Here is a 25026-nt window from a genome sequence, read left to right as displayed (position 1 = left end):
CACCATTTTTTGTGTTATTTTAAAATTGTGTATACAAATATTTGAATTCACTTAGTTTGCAATATTTGCAGGTAAATTAATGTTATTCTTCAAAACCAACTTCAGGATATTTTAAAAAGGATTCTGCTAAAAAAAGATATACTGTATTACTTGTGTTTGTGAGTAATTTAATATATTGTTTAGTTTTCTTGTAAATGATACTTTCTTAGTAAACAGTAAACATCTAATTAAATTGATAAGTACTTTTTTTTAGTAAACAAGATCTAATTTTAGTATCCGAGTATTGATTTATCCTCAATTTTATTAACACATTTTAATTCACTACCTCACCCAAAACCTTTTATTTCCTTGTAACCCATCCCAGGGGTTAGTTATACATATTATTAAAACGTATGTTTTTTTAATGCGTAAAAATATAAAAAATTGTGTGAAAAATAATTTAAGTTCCTGAGTATTAATATTGGTACACGATTATTGATTTAACTTCTCTGCTGTTTTTTGTCTTTCTATACATTTTAACACACTTCCCCACCTAAAACCCCTATTTTCCCTGCATCCCGTCCCAGGGGTTGCATTGTAAAAGCATGTGTTGTAATTGTTTGCGTTGTAGTGTAGTTCCTATATTCCCAATAGGCTCTGCGCATTGGAATAATATATCCTGTAGTTTAGACGTAGGACTCAGGTCGACTAGGTCTCTACCAAATATACTAAACTTAATTATGTGTGTGCCAGCTAGCTCAGAGGTCACAAGAAATTTTCTCGAATATACAAGAAGGTATTTAGTTTCTGACAACCGCTCAAAACATGACAACTTTGTTTCCCAAGAATAAGAAATATATCTCTAGAGTTGCGGAAACAATAGACAGTTATTTCACTCAGTCAATCGTGCATGCTTCGTTTCACCAGAAGTGCAGAGAAAATGAGAGACGGGCGTTTTCAATAAAATATTTATTTAACAGTCTTCTTTCTCAAGCATATGATATGAACTGCTGCAATTGTAATACTTGCGGTAAAGTACAGAGCGTACAGTACGAAGAATATTATAAAATATTATTGCAAAAGCATGATATGGTTTCGAAGCCATAAAATACCTATAATGCATAAAAACACATATAGTGATGAATAATGACTAAAAGTACTCAACTGGTGCTTCTAAAATCCGCCTACCTCAGTGTACCTAACCTGGGCTTAGTACGAGATAGGAAGTAAGTAAGTTGTAGCCTAGTTTTAGTATTTGTTTGCCAAGAATCTAATCCAAGATTTCTCTTAGGGTCTAATCAGGTCCTTACCTTGGTTTTAGAATGAAGGAGGTCTGGTATCTCTCTCTCTGAGGACTCGATTTCCCAGCAACCCGCAAGGGTAGCCTGCAAACACTGGAGCTGGAATTCTCAGCAGGAGAAAGTAAAGCGTCTCTCAGTGCATCAGTCAGAGGGTCGGCTTCCTTCAGCACTTGCAGCAGCAGGGCGCGTTGGGCAAGTCGAACTGCTCCAAACAACCGCGTGTTTGTTTGGACAAGTGTGGGCATATTTATACCTTGAAGGTGCTGAGCTTTGACGTAAGATTGAACAAAGTAACGTCATTAGAGACTTAATTCTTTTAAAACTCCATGATTTCTTGGATAAATTAATATTCACGCCGGGGGAAGTCCCTGACTGCTGAGGGCGGGTAATTCCAAGAAATCGTTGTAGATTTTTGGAACTAGTGGAAGTAACCAAGCCATATTAGGACTACTTGAGCTATGTCTTAATATGGTTATGATGTCTATGCCTATATAAGGATACGATATTTTATGAATCATGAAAATTACACTAGGCTCCTAAAACGCAATACAACAGTCATACATCCCATGTATATTCAGTTAAGACAACTGATGTAAATTAATTATTCCTGGTTTTTATCAAGACAGTTCAGAACTTCGACACAATATAGGTCAACTTGGCAGCATTCCTCATAATGGTCAAGCTAGTTAGAGAAGTATACGCCTAGACTCTTTAACTCAGTGTTTATCTCTCTCTTAAGTTACAAGCACTTAAACAGGCTGTCTAAAACTACTCGAAGGCAGCATGCAAAGTAAAAGTGAAAGAAACTACTTTAAGCATAAATTTGGATTAGAAAATACTGTTTCTCCCTGTATTTATTTACAAAGCAACCACCCTCTCCATTCAAACAACATGCCCACCTCTCTCCCAAACAAAACTGACCAAGAAAGTCTCTCCAGTCGCAACTCCCTTCCCACCCTCTCAACCCAACCCCACATTCATCAAATCCCTCTTACAAAAATAACAAATTAAAAAAGGGCAAAATAAGGCATTATAGACATCAGACTGGAGCTGGTCAATGTTCTGCTCCACTGACTTGAGCCAGCCATCAATGGTGTCCAACCGCTGTAGGATGTGAGGCCACAATGGCCTGTTTCTATTGTAATGGAGGTAGTAGCAGTTGGCTGGTGGTAGTGCCAGCGATGGGATGGCTAGGAGGCTGGATGCTGAGGTGGAGCGGCTGCACTGTGGCCCAACTGTTTTGCATTTATTTGCTTCTCCTCCTGTCCCAGTATCACCTGCCTCTGGTTTTCCTGCTGGATATGCTCCAGCCTTTGCACCACAAATGAGTCGCTCTCTCCTTGAGTGGTCAAGCTGGACCAGCAGGAGCAGCTATATTGAGAAAAAGAAAAAATACAAATTGTAAATAAGGTTGGGTGCACACTGTTGTTTTAAATAACTGGGTGGCAATGCCGCAGTACATTGCTGGTCCCCTAGGGCCAATGGAATTTATTTGAGGTGATTATGATTAGGAGAGTCACAGGGCCAATTTTATGTTTTACCCACACATGTTGACAAACATAAAAAAGTACTGTCTTTGTGGCAGAAAAGCAACATACAGAGAATAACATCACAGATAAAAAAACACTGATTTAATCAATACTTTTTTCTAAAGGCTTTTCAAGTAACTATAAACAAATTCAGACACTTTGAGTTGAAAGAAAATGACTTCTAATTGATGAGTATGGCATTATTTATGATATGTGGTACAAGTTTTGTGTGGTGCAAAGATAATGAAGCCATGCTCATTGCTACTGTCTGCAGCTATAGTTGACAATGATCTATTTTTAATTCCAAAGTCCGTGCTCTTATGCAAATGTATTTCTCTTTCTACCCTGTCTCCAAAGAGGCAGATGAGTAATAAAAAAGACACTATGTCAGTCACACCTCATGAATGGAATTCAGATATTAATATATTATCGTGTCAGCCATGAGTAGATGTTGAGGTACATGAACCTAATGGACTGCATTACAGGTGAAGGAACCAACATAGATTTTATTTGGCACATTTGTGACTGTGTATCTCATATGTCAAACTTGATATCAAATCATGCACTTACTCCCACTTTATTCTGTGGCCTCGCCTACCACCACGTACTTCCAACAAATTAATTTGCTGGACAGTAACCAATGACATGAAACTTGATTTTCTCTTCTTCCCTTCTGCAGGGAGTAGGGTAGAGAGATTAGACTTGTAGCGTAGAGCTTTTTTTTTTTAGTAGAGGGGCCACTACACTGATCATCGATTAATCTTCTTTGGCTTATTCAGTCACAGTACAATTCAAATCTGAACAAGAGCAAATTAAATCTGTTATGGGATTCCATGACGTATGTTCTGGAGTCACTTCACACTGTTATTGAATGATTAAATGTGGCACATGCCCCACAGGGATTTCCCAAATTGGTAGGCTAGGATGAAAGAACATAGGAGAAAATAAAGGAGTGAATTACTTAGAGCTGACTGAGTTGGCAAGGAACAACATACTTGTGTGTTCAGTTTGCAATGCATTGAAAACATTGTGGGCCCGATTCACAGAACTAACTTAAGACAAAATCCTAAATTTACTACTTTTGGTATTCACAGAAGGCATTTAGTAGTAGTAAAGTTAGGATTTTGTCTTAAGTCTGTCTTAAGTCTGTTCTAAGCTTGTCTTAAGTTTGTCTTAAGCCTGTCTTAAGTCTGTCTTAAGGTTGTCTTAAGTCTGTCTTAAGTCTGTCCTAAGTCTGTCTTAAGTCTGTCCTATGTTTGTCTTAAGTCTGTCTTAAGTCTGTCCTACTACTTTTGGTATTCACAGAAGGCATTTAGTAGTAGTAAAGTTAGGATTTTGTCTTAAATTTGAAGTAAGACAGACTTAAGACAAAATCCTAACTTTACTATTAATAAATGCCTTCTGTGAATACCAAAAGTAGTAAGTTTAGGATTTTGTCTTAAGTTATTTTGTGAATCGGGCCCTATAAATGCAGCATTAACTAAAGCAGATGCACATTACATAGCCAACACGGCAGTCACAAATTGATTGTCACACACCTCCCCATTAAGTATGGGCGAAATTTGCGAATTCACATTCTGGTCCGCGAAATCTGCGAATTTGTGCGAACTTGCAATTTTTTTATTTTGGCGTGTTTGCAGGGTTTTTTTTCAGCGCGACTGCCGCGAACTTACCCATGCGGTCGTTATTGGGCGCGACCTTCTTGTTCGCGGGAGGAAAACAACTCGGCAAACTCAGAATCAAGGTAAGTCAACGCAGCGCGCAAGATTGTATTTTTGAAGTGCGAATAAGCAAAAAAAACTTGCAAATTGCGGATTGTTTGGCAATTTCGCACGATTTGCGGAACGCGAAATTGCCAAAAACCCACAAATTTCGCTAGCGGAACAAATTTTCAGCCCACGCTTACTCCCCATACTGCACTTCAGCCTTAGTTGGCAAAAATGCTATGAGCGGAGAGGGGGGGTGATGAATGATAGTTAGGGTAGATCTGGCTCACTTACCAAATAGAGCGAGTCAATGAAGTAGAACAAAGCATAAAAGTAACAAACATCACTTAGAATCAGAACTTTGAATGATAGTGATAACCCCACATAAACCTATTGAGAAAATAGATAAGCAGCAGCACGCTCCTCATTAGAAGAAGAGCTGCCTTGCTTATTCGTCCCAGCAATGCAAATATTCATTCATCCTTTCATTCTAATTGCCATCATGATTAAGCTTTACTTTCTCTAATCCAGTCTTTAATCAAAAATACCAATACATTCTTGACCGATTTCGTAGCAACCCTTTCTTAAATGCACCCTTTCACCCGGCTGCAGCGCACCCTTTCACCCACCCACCCTTTCACTCATATACCATTTCCTTTCTTTTACCTTTCATTCTTTCATGTCTCCCTCAAGCCATCAAAGTTTATTATGTGAGATTTTGCTTCATTACAGATCAAAGAGGCCATAATAATAACTCAATCACCACTGTGACTTGTAAAGCGAACATAGTATTTGCAAGAAAATCTTGTGACTTACCAGTGCCCGTCCCAGGTGCTGCTTCTCCCCCTCCAACTGGCCTGTCGCCATCTCGTCCTGCAGCAGTACTGGAGCGAGCATCACTGATGTTCTGTGTGGCTAAATAAAACATAACACATAATTTAGATCCCAGATAATCAACCTCAAATACATCAGCAATGCAGCACTACAGATCAGTTAGCACATCTGTATCTTCCTAACATCACTCTGGGCATTTGGTTGGTTGGTTCACAAAGTAAGACGAGCCAGGCATGGAATAATGGTCAATAAAAGAAATATGGTATTGGATGGTAAATGCACTAGGAGTGGAACCTCATACTATTTTCCATCCTTGCTGCACTGTCATGGGAAACTTCTGGAATACTGTAAATATGAATACACGGGTCTGCAGCACACTGTCATTGGGTGCGTGGCCCATGATGATCATGGTCACTCTCTTGTGAACTGAAGTGTGTTAGAGCTAAGCATAAGCAGGAAAAGAAAAGCCTTCTTAACAAACATACACAGTGATTTTTACTTAAAATACTAGCTTACTTGGGATTGCCATCTGAATCTTCATGAATCACGAAAGACAGTATCAACATTCCAATACCCCAAGATTCCACCTTAAGAACTCCACAACAGTCATACAAGAACTTACTGGGATCTGTAGAGCCTTCTGCATCGGCGCTGGTGGTTGGCGCCAGCTGACCAGCTTGTCCCGGACACTCCAAATCATCTCTCTTCTTCCCTTTGGATGATGAGGAATGAAATTAAAAAGATAAATAAAAACAGATTAGTGATTCTGTTAATAATCTCCATAAGATTTCTATGAAAAGCAAACACAGTTGCTAAAACAGATCACCTATAGTACTACCAGTTTCAGCTTGTGCCTATCGACTGTTGTTAAATCCATACTCCAAATCTCGTTCACCCCTTCGATACGGAGCTTATTCGCCCGCAGTTTGGGATGGGGTGGTGGGGGTCCGAGGAGCCCCTGTGCTCGTGACTTGCCCAGGTCATCATGACTCACAGTGGAGCTCGGCTCATGACGAGCTGGGCTCGTCACAACCCCGCCCACTGATTAATTCTTCCGCACAGGCAGGGAATCAATTGCGCGTGGGCGGCGCACAGATGTTATGACGAGCCCAGTTCGTCATGAGCACAGCTCCACTGTGACTCATGACGAGCTTTGCTCGTCATGAGCACTGAAGGAGTTACAAAAAACTACATTTGCAACTAATGTATTGCAGTGAATGATCTTTGATTCTATATATTCCCATTTCTCAACACCCTTGATGAGCTAACTCAATCTCCCTTTTATGCAGTGTATAGATCCAGACTTCACATCATGACAGGGAATTTAATTAAATGACCTGGAACTGTATGAGCTACACAAACAAAGTCTCACAGAGAATGTGCTACTCACTATAGTGACATGAGAAGGTTTGCAATGGCTTCTTAATTAATCAGCCAATGTGAATGCACGATAAGTGTGATTAGGTAGTGGCAAATGGATTGCAGAAACTAGAAACTGGATCACATAATAACAAACCAGTGTAAAGTAAACATAACTTACCTCTGAGATTGAGCAGCATGCTATTTGGAATATATATTTTTTAGCATTGTAGAACATTAACATTACAAATAATTAATACTCACCAAGCCATGGAATCCCTATGCCTAGCAGGTCTTGTTCGCAATTGAGAATGTCCACCCAACGGTGCTTCAGCTGCTGATCAGTACCGTGAACATGGCTGGTGCACCGCATGTACCAATGGGCCATCCATCAGCATCAGTGACACTCTTGAAAGGTGTACCTTCTACGGGGCCAGCAGCCTGCTGTCAGCATAGAGGGGAGGTGGAAAAAAACTATTGCTTCCACCTACTCCTCTCCAAATACCACCTGGAGATGCAGACCTAGGCACTGGTATGCCTGCACAGACATCACCCCTTTACCATGTTGCTGGGTGGGGAAATGATAACTAAGAAAGAAAAGGAAGAAAAAGTAAAGAAGAAAGAAAGAAAGAAAGGGAAAGGAGGAGGATTACAATGATTAAGTACACATTTTAATTTAGACCCAGCACCATATGAGAGGGTAGAAAAATAATATGGCCACACCAATATGGACAGAGTGGTGATGTTCACGTGCGATTTAGAACATGGTCACACTTCAGCACAATGTAGTACCACTCATGTGCGATTTTGGAGCGCGCAGAGGAACGCAGCATTCCCAAAGTAACACAAATTTCCACATCTGTACAGCGTGGCAGAGTTTTTTCAATTCCGTTGAATTCCGCGCAGTAGGACTCCACGAACTCCACCCACCCTAGACACAGTTTAACTATTCTTCCTGCCAGGGCAATAACAATAACTCCTTACACCAAGGCCATTATCTCTGCTCTGGGGTCATTATTCACAACCCATCTGAGAGGGGCCAAGGAGGGAGACCCGCCCCAGAGGGGTGTGGTCATAGAGGCGAGAGTTTCCTTCCTATAACAAAGACCTCTCAATGTGAGAATTGTTATTTTTCTGGGCTTTTTTCTCATTTCAGATACAGATCTGCAGCTTTTCACATTGTGGGTATTAATTTAATGAATTTTCTTTGAAGAGGAGAAATATTGTGATGAAAAATAAAAAAAATAAAATGCTCCAGGGGAAACTGTCATTTTTTCTCTAATCTTTGTAGGTTTAGCCCCAGGCTTGACCTCGTGTTTGCACCGACTGCCGTTAATCGGTGTTTAGCTCTGGCTAGAGACAGCTTTGTCTCACCTGCACTTTAAGTACAATCCATTGCATTGTATCTCATGGGTATTTATATAATCAGTTCCATTGGGACTGAGGGGACATAGGACATGTGATCCCCAGTAAATTGGCTCTTAAAAGCATCATGTATATTGTTATGCGCCTGCTTTAGTCATTTGCTTGATAATGAATGTCATTGATTACATGGGCTTTGCCAGCACACAATCATAGGACAGTTTCATTGGGAATAGGTCAAGTGACTCTGCATAAGGACAGGAGCCCTCTTCTTTATGTGGACAGTGCAGGTGAGGCTGCACCTGGCTGCCTCTCTGCCACTTTTGTCTGCACCCCTACTTGTCTCTCCCTCCACCACTTGTTTTCTAGGGCCCCAACCGGCCGGTGCATAAGTGGCCTGCACCAGCCCTTTCTACAGCTCACCTCGGTTTTGTTGTGCACAAGTGGTTATAGGAGATGTGTCAGCTTGCACCAGCTCTTCCTACATCTTACCTTGGTTCTAGTGTGCACCAGTGTTTGTAGGTGAGGTGTCAGCTCACACCAACCTTTCCTATAGCTCACCTTTGTTCTGTTGTATACCAGTGGGTGTAAGAAAGGTCTCAGCTTGCACCAACTCTACCTACATTACACCTTGGGTCTGTTGTGTAGCTGTGGTTGTAAGTAAGCATGGGCGGATTTTGCGGATTCGCAATCTGCGAATTTGCGGATTTGCGTATTTGCGGATTGCGAAAATCCGCAAATTCCGCGAATTCTCGTGGATTTGCGTATTTTTTTGGGGGGGGGTGTGTTCGCACGGGTTTCTGCAAGTTCGCGAGGGTTTTGTACAATTTCGCAAATTGCGAACTTACTTGTCGGGTCGCCAGTTTTGCGAACTTGTTGTTTCTACGTGCCCAGCCTGTTTGCAAGGCTTTCTTCATCACTGCCACACTCTGTCACCACTGGCACTCTCTTTGGTCACCCATGCCACCCTCTGGCTCACCCATGTTACCCTCTGTGTCATCACAGCACCCTCTGTACATTATTGGGGCAAAGCAAAGCACTGCCATCCTCTGTCAACACTGGCACTCTGGTTCACCCATGCCACCCTCTGGCTGGCACACCCATGCCACCCTCGGTGTCATCACAACACCCTCCAGTGAGTGTACATTATTGAGGCAAAGCAAAGCACACCTGCTAAGTGCTTTAAGTTTTGCAAACAACAACACCTGCCCTGCCCCAACTGACATTAATGAAGGCTGGCACCTGCTTGTCTGCTCCCTTTTTCATTTTGTTGCAATGTAATTTTTTTTTAACAGGATGCAATGGCATACTTGTAACTATTCTGTGACTGTCAGAGCAGGGTCACACAATAGTTGCAAGTAGGCAACCGGATTCTGGAGGGCCCCTTCAGGAAGCACTACAGGTAAATGGTTACAAATGATGGGCTCGAACTTTTGCACCTGCTCGTTGGTTTTGCTTTTGCAAAACTCGTTTTTCGGTAATTTCGCCCTATTCGCGAGGCGCGGCGTCGTGCGAAATCGACCGTGGAAGCCGCGAACTCGTGCGAGTTACCCCAAGGTTGAGTATGGGCGCCGCCATTTTGTTTGCGTGACGTATTTCCGTTTCCGCCCGCTATGTGTAATCTCGCGCGATGAGCGCCTTGCGAATACAAGTTCGCACGAGTTCGCGAGAGAAATCGCGTGCGAACTTACTTACACGCACGTGTTCAGGCGGCCATCTTGTTTTTCATTCATTCCTATGTGTCTGGGCATGGTGTTTCTATCCTCTGTATATCTCTGCCATCCTTTGCTTGTTTTTTTTTTTTTTTGATCTATTAAACTTTTTTTCTATCCCTCTTGTTTTCTAGGTCTATATTTTTGTGTTTTAGTCTACTTTTGTTTACTTTTCAACTACTTTTTTAAACTTTTATTTCCTTCTTTTCTACTCTTATTCTTTTTCATTTTGTCTCCTTACCTGCCCAGAACATGGTGAAGACAGTAGTCAAGCTGCCCAAGACGGGCGCCGCAGCCCGTGCCCGGCTCCCGTGTGGCCGCTTGAGGGCGGAAATGGTGGTGCCCCGGGAGATCTTCAGTCCTGAGGAGGTGGGCTCACTGGTTTATTATGTGCAGCGCCGTCTCCCCAGGACCATCGCGGCAGGCGGCAGGATCGCTGCCGGTTACACAAACAGCCAGGAGCGACGGAAGCGGTGGGGGCAGGTGTGCCGGGCCCTTTTTAACATCACGGGGGTCCAGCGCACCTATAATCAGGTGACCCACCGCTGGACCGATATCCTGGACCGGGAGCACGACCTGCTCGACCTGCTGGGAGTGGAGGTCCCCGGGCTTGGTGAGTAGTAGTAGCAATTTTTTCATCACTCGTCACTACTCTGTTTTTTCTCCTGCTCTGTGTGTTATATAATATTGCAAATGTTTGCTTTAACTTTTTTACAAAGAGCAATAATGCTGCTGATTACATTGATAGGAGAGGTAAATTAATATTTCAAAATCTTCTGTGCATTTCAGGTGCACTGCTCTCCTTCTCTGTGGCGGTGCCACTGCTTATTTGTTTTCTATTTTGTGTTCATTTATTTGGGCTGAGTAATGTATGAGTGTACTTTACAGAACTGCGTAATGCTAGACACAAAGGGGCAGATTTACAAGCCCCTTGCGCCACGTTTACGCTGCCTTACCTGACGCACAGCGACGTAAACGTGGCGCATCCCTGCGAGTCATGTACGTGATGCATCTAGGGAGATGCGCCACGTTAAGACCTGGGCCTGCGCCACAATGGGAGCGTTCCCACGCAGGGGGAGGGGGGTGGCTGTCAGGCAGATGTGTGCCTCGCAAAAGTGCCTGCGTGAAATCTACAAGATTTAACGCAGGCACTTCCGCGACGCTGCTACGTCAATTCTTTATGCCTGCTTGCTTGAAGCAGGCGTAAGGACTGATGCGGTATGTTGAGTATTGGGCAGCCCTGAGCATTGCTATAGTTGCATATACATATATAGCCTGCGACGCGACTCTAGAGATGCACCTCTCTTTCGTCACGAGATGCGTCACGCATCTGCCTACCCTACCAACGATGGCGCAGCTCCAGCAATGCTGCGTCAAGCCGTAAGTCTGCTTCATGCAGGCGCAGGGTTTCAGTGACGCATCATTGTCCTAAATGACTGATTGAAATTTTATATATTCCCCATAGCCACTTTTAGCATGCGTTCCTGCGCAGGAACGCCCTCCCTTGCGCTGGAACGCTCCCTTATGGCGCAGGGCTTTAGAATGGGATGCATCTCCCATATGCGTCACGTTGTTAATATACGCCACACCATGGCGCCTCTCTTGTTGTGGCGCTGCGTCACAAAAGTGACGCAAGAACGGAGCAAAAGAGCTGCAAGGGGCTTGTAAATCTGCCCCTAGAGTAGAGGCTCAGGTGCAGTCCTTCCTTTGTAGCCCTCTTTTTGGCTGAAATAGTTGGTTCTTGTTCTTTCTAAATGTTTGATTTGGTTGACAAGGACATCGACACGCAGCAATCATCAATTTTTTCTGTTCTTTCTTTCATGTTGTACGTCAGGTCCGCCCAGGGGCAAGCGGACAGAAACAGCGGATGCAGTGGCTCCAAGGGAGGAGGAGGATGCAGGCCAGGGCGGCGAGTGCTCCTTTGCTGGCCCCAGTAAGTTTTCATTTAAATATAGAGGACCTATTGTTGTCCATGCGTTCCTAATTTAATTTTTTCGAAACAGTGTTTAGATAGGAGCAAAATCAATAATACTACTGCTGCAGGGACAATTCTCCACAAACCAAACTATGGACACCAAAGACCAGAGTCATAATATTTCAGAGTGGCGTGTTTGGCACACTGTATAAACCTGGTAGTGTCAGCGGCACGGACTCCTCCTTGCAAAAATTGCAAAACCTTTCGCTCAGTCACTCTAGTCTGGAGAACCAAAAACCACAGAGTCTATTCAAGTTTAAAAGCTTTATTAAAAGTAAAAGTAAACACATATATTAAAATAAAGTTAGCTGGAAAAGGAAAAGTGCTTGGTGCTGAGTTGATGAGTAATGGAAGTTGGAACACATTTCTTGTGGTCGAGCCGAGCTTTCACCTGGTTTAGTTGATGTTGCTCTTGTCCGTAGAAGTCCAGCGTCTGTCTGTTCAGAGAAAAATGGTGTGTGTTAAAATTAAGCAAGCATTCATCAATTGTGACAAAAAAAAGCAGCAAGACAACAGCCTTCCCTGGAAGGAGGGACATTTTTACTTTAGACTAGAGTAGACAGTCAATAATTTTTTCTGTTGTTTTCAAATTTCTTCCTTCCTAAACCAAATACTAGTGAGTGGTGTAATCTAACAGTCTTAAATATATTTTTTAGGTGGAACATCTGGTGGCGGGGCCAGCTCGGACGTGATCGTGATCGACTCCGAGTCTGAGGACTACTCTGTGGAGGATGCGGCGCCAGAGGACAATCAGACTGTGAGGAAGCAGGCAGTGGTGGTGGCGAGTACAGGTAAGCTGGATCATGGTACTATCTGACTCTTAGATAGCATATGATGTGTATCCAGTGCTGGCCCAGTGACAAATTACAATATGGTAATTACAGCAGGCTGGGACCGACAGACAGATAGAGGCAGAGAGAGAGGAAGACAGAAGGAGAGAGAGAGAGAGGGAGGGAGCCAGAGGGAGGGTGAGGAAGGGAGACAGAGAGAGAGAGACAGCGAGGTAGAGGGAGACACAGGGAGACAGAAAGAGGGAGACAGAGAGAGCGAGAGAGAGAGGGAAACAGACATATCGCCTGGGCCTGGTGCAGATGATACGGTTGCTGGTGTGGTTAACGGCTCAGAGGAAAAGTCACTCACTTCTGCCAGATCTCTTTCATATGAAAGAGCACCAAACCATAAGCGCCCCACCTTGCCCCTCCATGCAGACGCCCATGATACTGGCCTGAATAGATTTGTACTGCGCTGGCTAGTTGCTAGTTGTACTGTGACACAACTTCCTGCTGAATCATTTTGTGTTAATCATATTTTTAAAGAGCATTCGTTACAGATTATGTTTTTCTTTCTTCATATAGTTGGTAATACTAAAACTGCAAAACCGAGCAGGAGTATGCTGGCTGTACTGGCCCGGCAACAGAGGCTGGATGCCAGTGTTGCGCAATATCGCCGGCTGATGGAAATGGAGGGGGACGACACGCACTCAAGTGCATCAAATGTTACATCTTCTGCATCCTCCTCCGTGACCCCACGTTCTGCCGGTAAGCGCAGTGCTCCAGCCAACCAGAGCCGTGCTGGAAGACGCCACCGCCGAGCAGCAAAGGCTGCACCTCCTCACAGTACTGTAAAGGCTCGCTTGCGCCGTGCACTCCGCAGAGTGTCCAACCTGGAGGCGGAGGTCAAGAAATGGGAGGAGTACAAAAAGGTGATGGAGGGCCTCCGCTTAGATCACGCCATGCTCCGGGAGGAGTACGATGCCCTGGCCCTAAGGCATGATGCCCTGGAGGCCAAAGTGAACAACCTGCATCCGTAGAGTGTCCCTTGCCCCTTTTTTAGAGACTTTTGTGGGGTGGGAATTGGGAGTTGGGTTTTTTGGGGACTTTTGATGGACTATTTATTTGGAGTTAGGGAGGGTCTTGCGGGAGATTATTTTGTTAGGGATATAAATATACTTTTACAAACTTTATCTGAGCATACCTGTTTTTTTACTACTTTTGAGCCTGGTGGGTGGTGGTTTTGCAGTAAGTTCGTTTTACTGAACACTGTCATCGTGTTGGTTCACGTGTAATAGGCCAAATGTTTTCCAAAGTAAATGCCTGTCACAGACTTTGTTAATTCAAGAGCCCTAGGACTTTACTGCTAGTACCACTGTCACTCTCTCGCCTCTCGGAACACTCCATTATACTACCTCCCATCCAAACGCTTATCTTACCTGTAATTTGTGTTTGAGGGCTGGCTCCACCTGGAATTCACAGTGTCCTAAGGCGTTCTGCAGCAGGGCCCCAACTGGAGTTTCCCGGCGTGGATTTTCTGCAAAACAAAAGCAATCAACATTAGAAATGTGGCAGCGGTGCTCACACAACCCAAAAACCTAGAAGCCCCACAGACAGCACCCCTGAGACAGGCAAGCGAGCAATAATAACGCCTAAACGTTCATGTGTAATAGGCCAAATGTTTTCCAAAGTAAATGCCTGTCACAGACTTTGTTAATTCAAGAGCCCTAGGACTTTACTGCTAGTACCACTGTCACTCTCTCGCCTCTCCGAACACTCCATTATACTACCTCCCATCCAAACGCTTATCTTACCTGTAATTTGTGTTTGAGGGCTGGCTCCACCTGGAATTCACAGTGTCCTAAGGCGTTCTGCAGCAGGGCCCCAACTGGAGTTTCCCGGCGTGGATTTTCTGCAAAACAAAAGCAATCAACATTAGAAATGTGGCAGCGGTGCTCACACAACCCAAAAACCTAGAAGCCCCACAGACAGCACCCCTGAGACAGGCAAGCGAGCAATAATAACGCCTAAACGTTCACGTGTAATAGGCCAAATGTTTTCCAAAGTAAATGCCTGTCACAGACTTTGTTAATTCAAGAGCCCTAGGACTTTACTGCTAGTACCACTGTCACTCTCTCGCCTCTCCGAACACTCCATTATACTACCTCCCATCCAAACGCTTATCTTACCTGTAATTTGTGTTTGAGGGCTGGCTCCACCTGGAATTCACAGTGTCCTAAGGCGTTCTGCAGCAGGGCCCCAACTGGAGTTTCCCGGCGTGGATTTTCTGCAAAACAAAAGCAATCAACATTAGAAATGTGGCAGCGGTGCTCACACAACCCAAAAACCTAGAAGCCCCACAGACAGCACCCCTGAGACAGGCAAGCGAGCAATAATAACGCCTAAACGTTCACGTGTAATAGGCCAAATGTTTTCCAAAGTAAATGCCTGTCACAGACTTTGTTAATTCAAGAGCCCTAGGACTTTACTGCTAGTACCACTGTCACTCTCTCGCCTCTCCGAACACTCCATTATACTACCTCCCATCCAAACGCTTATCTTACCTGTAATTTGTGTTTGAGGGCTGGCTCCACCTGGAACTCACAGTGTCCTAAGGCGTTAGGGGACTCGTCAACGTAAGTTTCTTCATTGTGCAGAATCCAGGCATCAGCATTATGGGTAATGGATAGGGTGAGTCTGGAGGAGGAGGAGGACTCAGGATAGACGACCAGGACTGAGTTCTTGTCAACTAACTGTTGTGAACCTGAGGAATGCTGCAGCATCAAAATCAAGACAGTTCTGTTGATGGGCTTGTTGTTTTATTGGTTGATTACAGTTTTGTTGTGAATGTGATGAAGCACTTGCTAAAGAAAGACAGACACACAGGAATAAAAGTGAATAAGGAGGACTAAATTTACAATTAATGAATGATTGACTCGTTTTCAGAACTCGCTGTCAGGGAAGCAGAACTCGTCCTCATACTCTGCTAAATCATCAGTCGGGGTTACTTCTAGTAACTGAGGAGAACTTTCCTCAGGTAGGTCGGTGTCCTCTTCTTCCTGCGTGGATTCTCGTACTCTGTAATCTGGTGGTATGAAGTGCTGGTTCATCTTTATCAAGGTGAGCTGCTCCAAATTTGCGGGCAAGAGGCGGGACCTTTTGGAAGTCACAATGCCACCAGCAGAACTAAAAACACGTTCTCAGGACACGCTTGCGAGTGGGCAAGACAAGTAATTGATAGCCAGGTTGGTGAGCTCTCGCCATATTTTTCTTTTCCCATGCCAATACGCCAATGGGTCCTCAGTAATATTGACCTCTGTTGAGTCATCCAGATAGGCCTGCACCATTGAAAGAATGTCCTCCCGGATTCCTGTACTTTGCACTTCTGTGTCCTTTCTAGGACAAGGAAACCCTAGCTGAGTTAGCCAACCCGCTTCAGACATATCGCCTGGGCCTGGTGCAGATGATACGGTTGCTGGTGTGGTTAACGGCTCAGAGGAAAAGACACTCACTTCTGCCACAGGCACAGATGCAGAAGTGCTTTTTTGGGACGCCTGATGGCCTGCTGATTCACTAGTATTACTGTCTTCTCCTACAGTTTCCTTCCGCTCTCTTTCAAAACGAATGGCTGACTGAGCTAGCCAACCTTTGTACTCTGTAACATCCGATGTTTCAAAAGGAATTATTACTTTGCCAAACAATGGCTTTTTGTAACGTGGATCCAGAATAGTAGCACAAATGTAGTGCTGTTGTTTCTTGATTTTTACAAGCCGTTCATTGCTAACTAGGCGTTGTAATAATCTCTGCGCCAACTCATGTGCTTCGTTCTTTCCAACGTCCTTTAATTGTGAAGACAGCACCTTGACTTGGTGCTCGAGCTTCAGCAACAATGGGATAGCTTTGCTCAAAGAACAGTCCTCCCTGCTGATGTCACGCGTGAAGACCTCAAAAGGACGAAGCATGTCTGTCAGGCTTTTAACTAGCTGCCATTGCTCCACCGCTAGCATCATTTCTGTTGTATCACCACCCAGGTTGTAGAAATACTCATTGACTACTGGAAACAGCTCATGCAGACGCTCAAGCATGTAGAAGGTTGAGTTCCAACGTGTTGCCACCTCCTGGATAAGTGCTTTCACTGGCATTCTACGTTCATTTTGCTTGCGCCTCAGCTCCTTCCGGGCCTTAAAAGAATGGTTGAAATGTGTGCATATTCTTCTGCAGATGGTCAGTGTTTTGTTGACTGCAAGTTCTTTTTTCAAAAAATTTTGCACAACAAGGTTGATACAGTGCGCCAAACACGGCACTCTGAAATAGAAACCGTCCTCCATGGCCCTAACTACATTGCTGCCATTATCTGTAGAAACATAACCAACCTTGCAATTTCTTGGGGGCAGCCATTGCGAGACCTTTTTGTTAAAGTCAGCCAAAATGTTGACTGCAGTATGACTTTTCGCCATGCCAAACATGGCTAATGTTGCATGTTTACGAGCACCCTTAAAAATCTCGACCAAGTCACCACCTGCATTTATCTGTTTTATAACCCCTGAAAAAGAGACCCAGTGTGCAGTGATGCACATGTAATCAAGGGCTTGGCAACTGGTCCACATGTCTGTTGTCAGGTGTATAGTGTGAACAGCACTCTTCTGCAAAGCTGCCCCCACCAACTCAAGCACCTCTTTATGTAGTGCTGGAACAGCAACCCTGGCAAAATAGAACCGGCTAGGAACCTTCCATTTAGGGGCCAGTGTTGCCACGAGTTCAAGGAAACCCACACCTTCGACAAACGAAAAAGGGAGAAGGTCCACCGCTAGCATTTTAGCCAGCTTAGTGTTATACAGGCGTACAGTTGGGTGGTTGCGTTGAAATTGCACATCTGAGGAGAACATGGCTGAAATGGTGCGCTGGACAAATTTACGGGATGATGCTGATGCCTTCTTCGACCCACTTCTGATCAGTGTTGACATTTTCCGCATTGGTGTGTCTCCCAGACTCTCAGTGTGCCTTCTATGTGTTCCGGAGGGTGTGGTGCTGCCAGGGGTACTGGGTGCAACCGGACACATGTCTGACGCTTCTTCTACCTCCCCGTCATCTTCAGATGAAACACCTAGTATGGGTATATTTTGGCCACTTGCCCTTTGGGATCGCTTTCCCTTGATGTTTGCTAGGTGCGGAAACCATTCGACAGCGTGCTTTCTTTCAAGATGACCTATCTGGCCTCCGGTTCCATAGTTGGTACCAGTCTTACCACGGCTAACGTTAGTCTTACAAATGCAACAAACGGCTATGTTATCATACTTTTCATGGACACTAAAAAAGTTCCAAACTGGGGACTGGAAACTTCTGGTTTTGCCGCACGAGGTGATACTGCTGCCAATGCCAGATGAAGCAGTGGTGGATGAGCCTTGCAGACATCTACTGGGTTGTGCAATTATTGCAGCAACCTTACTTGAGGGAGTCGAGCTGGATGGAGTCCCCCTCTGGGGAGAAAATATGGGAGCTGTAGGTTTTGTTGAACTTGTTGTACTACTTGACTGCGTTGGTGGTGCTACCAGTGGCACGTCGCCAGGGTCACGCTCAGCATGACGTCGGGATAGGGTATAAATGTCTGTCTGCTGCATGGCCGGTGTGGCTGGACTGACATGTGTGATGACTAGGTCATTGCTGTCATCCTGTTCAACAACATCAGAATGCACCACTTCATCAAGTCCGATGTTCGGATCCATAAGTATGAGCTTTCCGGGGCCCTTCCTTTTAACATTTGATACCTTTCGCAGCTCATGGTGTGCCTCCCTCTCAGACGTCAGAGATGGTTGCCAATCTAGATCCAGATCATCATCTGATGGAGCGAGGCTTGAAGAGGAACTTCTACACACCCTCCTTGATCTTTTCCTTGCTGGGGAGCTGGGAGAAAATGAATCATCAGGAGGAGTGGCTTCGTCTTCCTGACATGATACCCCGGCTCCAAAGTCAATTTCCTCCTGTGCCCCTACTTCTGGAAGAACAACCATTGTGGGCACTTGCACCGCTCCATGCGCCGCTACATGGGCATCTTCACTGACCTCTACTTGCAAGTCTCCATGGACCTCTCCTTCTCGGTCTTCTCCTTCTCGGCCTTCTCCTTCTCGGCCTTCTCCTTCTCGGCCTTCTCCTTCTCGGCCTTCTCCTTCTCGGCCTTCTCCTTCTCGGCCTTCTCCTTCTCCTTCTCGGCCTTCTCCTTCTCGGCCTTCTCCTTCTCGGCCTTCTCCTTCTCGGCCTTCTCCTTCTCGGCCAGCTCCTTCTCGGCCAGCTCCTTCTCGGCCAGCTCCTTCACAGCCAGCTCCTTCACAGCCAGCTCCTTCTCGGACAGCTCCTTCTCGGACAGCTCCTTCTCGGACAGCTCCTTGCGCATGTACTTCTGCTTGTACTAGTAGCCCATGCAGTTGTTGTTGCGGCTTTGGTTGTTGAATAGTGCTTGTGAGATGAGTTACAACCTGTGTTGATGGTGTGCTGCTACTTTCTTGCGATGAACCAACATCACTGGTCGTTGGTGATTCAACAACTAAACAGGCTACCTGTGCAGCACTCATGGTGGGCATTTGTTTTTTTTGTTGTTTTTCCCCAAAAAATGTATTGGTTGAGCCACCAGTCTCCTTGGTAAGTGGTGCCACTTGCTTCTTCTTCTCCTTAGTAGAGACATCTTTCTTGCAAGAGGACCTACGGGCACCTCTTTTTGGAGCCATCTTCTTCAGATGTCGGAACAACAGGCCGCAGCAGGACTTCTTCCTGGCACTGATGCTCAACGATGATGCGGAGTTTTGTGCACCTAAAAGCAAACGAAGACAGAGGAACATCAGTAAATATATGTTGCATATGTAGCGCTTCAATAAACAGTTTGCAAGTAGACATTTATGAATACACACGTGCACACCACACAATATGGAAATTTCAAAATTAGGATTTGCTAAATTTTGGGGAAATAGGAATTTAACATTGATCCAAGAGAGCACACACAGAGAGGGTTGTACTTTCATGTAACCCTGACTGCGCCTGGGCACAATGGGTGAAAGCAAGGCACAATGGGTGCAGGCCTATGTCTCAAAGCTCACTGCCTGCCTTCAAAATGGCCGCTTGACCCCCCCATCCACATGGCCAGGACCATGCCTCAAAATGGCCACCACCAACATAGCCAGCCCCCAACCCCTACTCCAAAAAGTGAAAAAACACAACACAAATCAAATCACCACAATCCAATGCCATCCATCAAGTTTCAGAAGGCTTATGCTGCCTGCTGGTGGTTTTCCGGTGCAAAATTGCAATTTTTACAATTTCGCGAGTGCGAGATTGTTGCTTCACGGCGCGAACGTGGCGAAAAACCAGCAAAATCCGCGAACAGACCGATTCTGGGCCCCCTGGGCATAATGGATGACATCAGAGCACACTGGGTGCAGGCCTATGGCACAAAGCACACAAACTGGCTTAAAAATGGCCCCTAGACCCCCACCCACACGGGACCAGGCAATAAAATGGCCCCCACCCACATAGCAAGCCCCCAACACCACCCCAAAAAGTCGTAAAACACACAAAGATCACCACAATCCAATGCCATCCATGCCCTGGCCAGAATCATGTTAAAAAAAAAATTCAACAACAGTTGTATCATGCATGCACCCATAACTAAGCCTGGTGGTTTTCAATTCATGTGCAGAATTGTAATTTTTACAATTTCGCGAGTGCGAGATTGTTGCTGCGCGGGACACGAGCAGTGCGAACACAAGCAAAAACATCCTCAGCTCGCGAACTTGCAGATTTTCCCCCCCAAAAAGTCGAAAAAAAAGCAACACACACAAAAATCACCACAAACAAACAACATCAACTTACTTGTTTGTGAAATCAAATTTCGAATCCAAAAGCAATCCAAAAGGCCTCAAATCCAAATATCCAGCAGCAACCACAAAAAGTAATCCTTCCCAGTCAAGATCGAAATCAAAGTGGCCAGGAAATGGAGGAGCTTGCTGGACAGGAACAGGAAGTTGGAGACTGGGGCACTTCCTTCACCCCACCCCTATGGGAGGAGCTTGCTGGACAGGAACAGGAAGTTGGAGACTGGGCCACTTCCTTTACCCCTCCCCTTGTAATTTTTGTACTTTCGCGAGTGCGAGATTGTTGCGAGATCGACCGCGAGCAGTGCGAACACAAACAAAAAATCCGCTTCGCGCGGATTTGCGTATTCTCGCCACATCCGCGAGAGTTCGCGGATTGCGGATTCTCCGAAAATACGAAAAATCCGCGAGCGTAACGGATTTTACGCCCATGCTTAGTTGTAAGAGAGGTATCAACTTTTACCAGCTCTTCCTACAGCTCAGCGTGGTTCTGTTGCATACCGCAGCTGTTAGAGAGGTGTCAGCTTGCAGCAGCTCTTGTTGTGTAGTTGTATATTTCCTGTACAGAATCTGCTTGTTCGGATAACATAAACTGTGGGTTTGGTGGCAGACTGTTTCCGAGGTCACCCACCGGATATGTTTGCATAAACTAGCTGACAGTGCCACTAGAATCTCCTCTTATCAGGGAGAGAATAGTTTCTGGCAACCTCAGAACATGACAACACTCATCCCTCAGAATTGTGGAAACAATACACTACTTTTTTCTCAGTCACTCGTGCTCACTTAGTTTGTCTCAGAGATACACAGAATAAACAGTCGGGGAGTTTAAATAAGGATTTATTGAAAAGTTCTTATTCTAGTGTATAATAGATTTTGCTGTAACAATCATTAGAGAGTAGCAGCGATATATGATTAACAGTACTACGAAAGTAAAGGGATGGTACAGTTCTACCATTTTGCAGTAATCATGAATATATACAAATACATAAAATACATGTTAAAAAGTGCGTACTCCTAAGATGTCTCCCTAACTAGATGTACCTAAATGTACCTAGCATCGGTGTAGGTTTTATGCATTATGCCAAGAATACCTCTAAGGTCTAATCAACCCCATTACCTGAGTAAGGAGAGAATATAGGACCCCATCCTGGTCTAGAGTTGGACAACCGCAAAGGATGTTAGAGCACTCCTAGCTGTGCCATCTGCATGCAGGACCATCAGTGCCTCTGGTCAGTGTGTCAGCCAGGAAGTCACGGTCTCTCCTATTTGTGTAAGCAAGACATGATGTATATCTACCGACAGGTCTTCCCATGGGTCCTACCTTGCTGTGTTACAGTGACAGCCTAAAGGATGACGTTGGGCTTTCAATTTAAAATAGATAATATACAGGAGATGTCCATCCTGCTGTGAGTCCTGTTGTGCTTCCAAGACGCCTCATGCTGAATACAGAGGTATAGCTAGGTAAAAGGTCCGTCCCTATGAACCATTATGTTTGAAATGTAGGCAGGGATATACGTGAAAGGTTGCAGTGTTACCTGCACCTATATAGGGTACCTATATGGAATATAACACTCTTCCTGCAGCTCACCTTGGTTCTGTTGTTCACCCCTGTTTGTAGGAGAAGTGTCAGCTTGCACCAACACTTCCTATAACTCGCCTTAGTTCTGTTATGCACCAATGGTTGTAAGTGAGGCGTGAACTTGCACCAGCTCTTCCTACAGCCCACCTTGGTTCTGTTGTGCAAACGTGGTTGTAAGAGAGGTCTCAGCTTGCACTAGCTCATCCCACAGCTCACCTTGGTTCTATTGTCCACCTGTGGTTGTAGGAGAAGTTTCAGCTTGCAGAACCCCTTCCTACAGTTCACATTTCTTTTGTGAATTGGTGTACCTTCATTCATTTCATATGCATGAACATCGGTGTCAATTCCAAGGCTAACTCATTATTCTGTAAATACCTTTCCTCATTCGAAATGCCTCACTACTGGAAGTGGGTTTTGTCTATCTCTGGAACATAGTGCAATGTTTCTTTTAATAGTTTGCACCTTTCAGCATTACTTACATTTTAAGAATATTAACCAGTTTATCTAAACACTTTCTTTTGTGTAAAAGTTAAATACATTATTTTATCTTTAAAATAAATGCCTTGTCTACTAGACAGTTGACAGACTCTGCTGATGTAATATGTTTTGTTTTTCACTTTCTTCATGCACCTCACAATATTTAAGTACTTTCTACTGTGGAGGAACTTCTAATGAAGGTATTTGAATTTACTGTTCCTCAATCAACTTTTGCTTAGTTTCCTGTTGATTTTTTTCTTATTTTTCTGGAAAGAACAACATCTTTTGTTAGACATTGATACATGTGTATTATAATTTACCCCTGTATGATAAATGTTACATGTGGTTAATAACTTTTTTTAATGAAAGTTTGGCTGTTTTTACTAAATTTCAATACTTTCTCCCATCTTCACATTCTTTGGACTGTCCTGGGACTTTGCAGGTTTGTACGTATTAGGTTTGCCTTAATCTTTTCTTTTTCTGTATTTTACTTGGCATCTCAAATAACTTAAATAAAAAAAATAAAAAACAAAGGTAAGTCAGTTTGTATTGTGCCACAATTATCAGTAACAATATCATAACAATATCCATCTTGATGTGCCACACAGCTCAAGGTAAGATAATGTGGACATCACTGCAGGAGAAATCAGAATCTTCCTTTCTCATATTAAGGGATTCATCCAGTTGGACATCAAACTGTACACTATACATTACACAAAGGCTCTTTTGAGAGCCACCCTACTTCCACATTATCTGATTGTTTTTTAGTGAAACTCCATGTTTTCTAATCTGGGCTGTTGTCAATATACCCTTTCTCTCTCATACAGAGAACACTGCTATGGAAAGTAACATTACAGAGGCAAAGTGTCTCACCCATTTTGAGGCTATTTATGGTGCTGGTGCGATTCTGGACCCCCTCGCTAGCTCAGAAAATGATAGAGTCTTGCCTTTGCTGGTTTTTAAGGAAGTGGATATTGAAAGGGCAATAACAGAGAGATCCAGTAATAAAGCACCTGGCCAGATTGTGTTCCTGCAGACTTGTATAAGATACTAACTAACATTTTAATGCTTCTGGTGCTCAGGGGTTTCCTATATTATGGTCCCTGTTGACTGTTGTACCAGTTATTAAAAAAAGGCCAGAGAGGGGATCCATGGTGCTACAGACCAATATCATTGATTCTGCAGTCAAAATTTTAGGTAAAGTGATTTGGTTAAAATAACGGACTGGGCAAATAACAATGAGGTTTTATCAAATTTACAATATGGTTTTAGACAGGGGAGAAGTACTATGGATCAGTGCCTTAATTTATACCTATTAATAAGTAAATATACCATAGCAAAAAAGGGTTCCCTGCAAATGGCTTTTTATGGATCTTACTTCAGCGTTCAATCTGGTGAACAGATCTAAGCTGTGGACTATTTTACTTGATATGGGCCTTTATCCTCCTCTGGTTCACTTTTTGGCGGATCTACATAAGGACCTTTCAGTGTTAGTCAGGGTGACCCAGGATGGTAAATGCACCAGGCACTTTAAATCAGACAGAGGTGTCCGTCAGGGATATATATTGGCGCCACTGCTTTTTACTTTATATATTAATTACCTAGATAAAACTTTATACCAGGCCAGTCTGGACATTCCACGTATAGAAGAAAGGACTATTCCGGTTCTCCGAAATGCAGACAATGCTGTCCTACTAGCTTGTACAGCTATAGGACTCTAGAGGCTTTTGAATGTGTTTGGGGGTTATATGAAATCTCTGGACTTGACAATGAACATTGTGAAATCACATGTTATGTCAATGGGCCAAAGAAATAGAAAAACAAATATGTTTTTCTGTTATGGAACAGAGGTGTCCAGGGTGACCTCTTTTACATACCTAGGGGTCTTATTCGACAATAGATGTTCCTGGGTCCCCCAAGAAAAGGCAAAAAAGCATGCTGTTGTTAGATCAATGTCAGCCTTATTAGGGTTCACACAGCGCTTGGGAGCAAGGCCCATGGAAGCCATGCTTAGCATGTATAGATCTAAATGTTTGGCTATTGCAATGTACGGTTCAGCTATCTGGGGATACACACATCTGGCTGGGGTTCAGATATCAGAAAACAGATTTTTACTTATTCTTCTGTCTGTACATCAATCAACCCCCACCTTTGTTATCCATCAGGAATTGGGGTTGGATTATGTGTCTGTCCTGTTGAAAATAGCTCAACCCAGATTTATCACTGAATCATTTGATCATGAGGGATTGTGTCACCTTGGACAAAGCCAGCAATATTTTATGGCTGTCCTATATTAAGTAACCCTGGGCGAAGTACTTCGCTACGCCCACGGTGTGGGCGTAGTATTTCCTACTTCGCCCTTTGTGAAGTAGGCGTAACAGGCAACACTATGCCCACTCCATGGGCGTAGCGAAGTTGGCCGACATCCGCCTCCCTTCCGCCCTCCTCTACATACCTTTTTTTTGTTAAATAGCCTTACAAAAGGAAATAAAAAGCACTTACCTTGTCCACTGCGTCCCGGGGCTCCCTCTTCTAATCGCCATGTGTCACTTGTGGTTTCTGTGCAGCTGAGCAAAGTACAGTA

The 25026-nt window shown here is 44.1% G+C and overlaps 2 protein-coding genes across 2 annotated transcripts in view; one reads left to right on the top strand and one right to left on the bottom strand.

The window, feature by feature from the left end:
* LOC144822035 (CD5 antigen-like) overlaps positions 1 to 25026 on the top strand; it is a 606799-nt gene that overhangs the window by 165350 nt on the left and 416423 nt on the right. The gene's annotated exons all lie outside the window — the stretch shown is intronic.
* On the bottom strand, positions 996 to 6378 carry LOC144822037 (uncharacterized). Its single transcript, XM_078679106.1, has 3 exons — positions 5972 to 6378; positions 5332 to 5430; positions 996 to 2651 (listed from the first exon to the last, which is right to left on the bottom strand). The coding sequence occupies exons 1-3, from the start codon at positions 6047 to 6049 to the stop codon at positions 2241 to 2243; spliced, it is 588 nt and encodes a 195-aa protein (XP_078535232.1). The 5' UTR covers positions 6050 to 6378; the 3' UTR covers positions 996 to 2240.

This window comes from Lissotriton helveticus, chromosome 3_1 (genome assembly GCF_964261635.1).
Source record: "Lissotriton helveticus chromosome 3_1, aLisHel1.1, whole genome shotgun sequence".
NCBI classification, from domain to species: Eukaryota; Metazoa; Chordata; class Amphibia; order Caudata; family Salamandridae; genus Lissotriton; species Lissotriton helveticus.
The sequence above is the reverse complement of the archived record's forward strand: the minus strand, read 5'-3'. Positions and strand labels throughout refer to the sequence as shown.

Coding starts and splice junctions, on each gene's coding strand:
- LOC144822037 (XM_078679106.1), bottom strand. CDS start 6,049: ATGATTTGGAGTGTCCGGGACAAGCTGGTCAGCTGGCGCCAACCACCA. Junction 5,431..5,971: donor AGAAGGCTCTACAGATCCCA/GTAAGTTCTTGT, acceptor TGTTTTATTTAG/CCACACAGAACATCAGTGAT. Junction 2,652..5,331: donor AGCACCTGGGACGGGCACTG/GTAAGTCACAAG, acceptor TTCTCAATATAG/CTGCTCCTGCTGGTCCAGCT.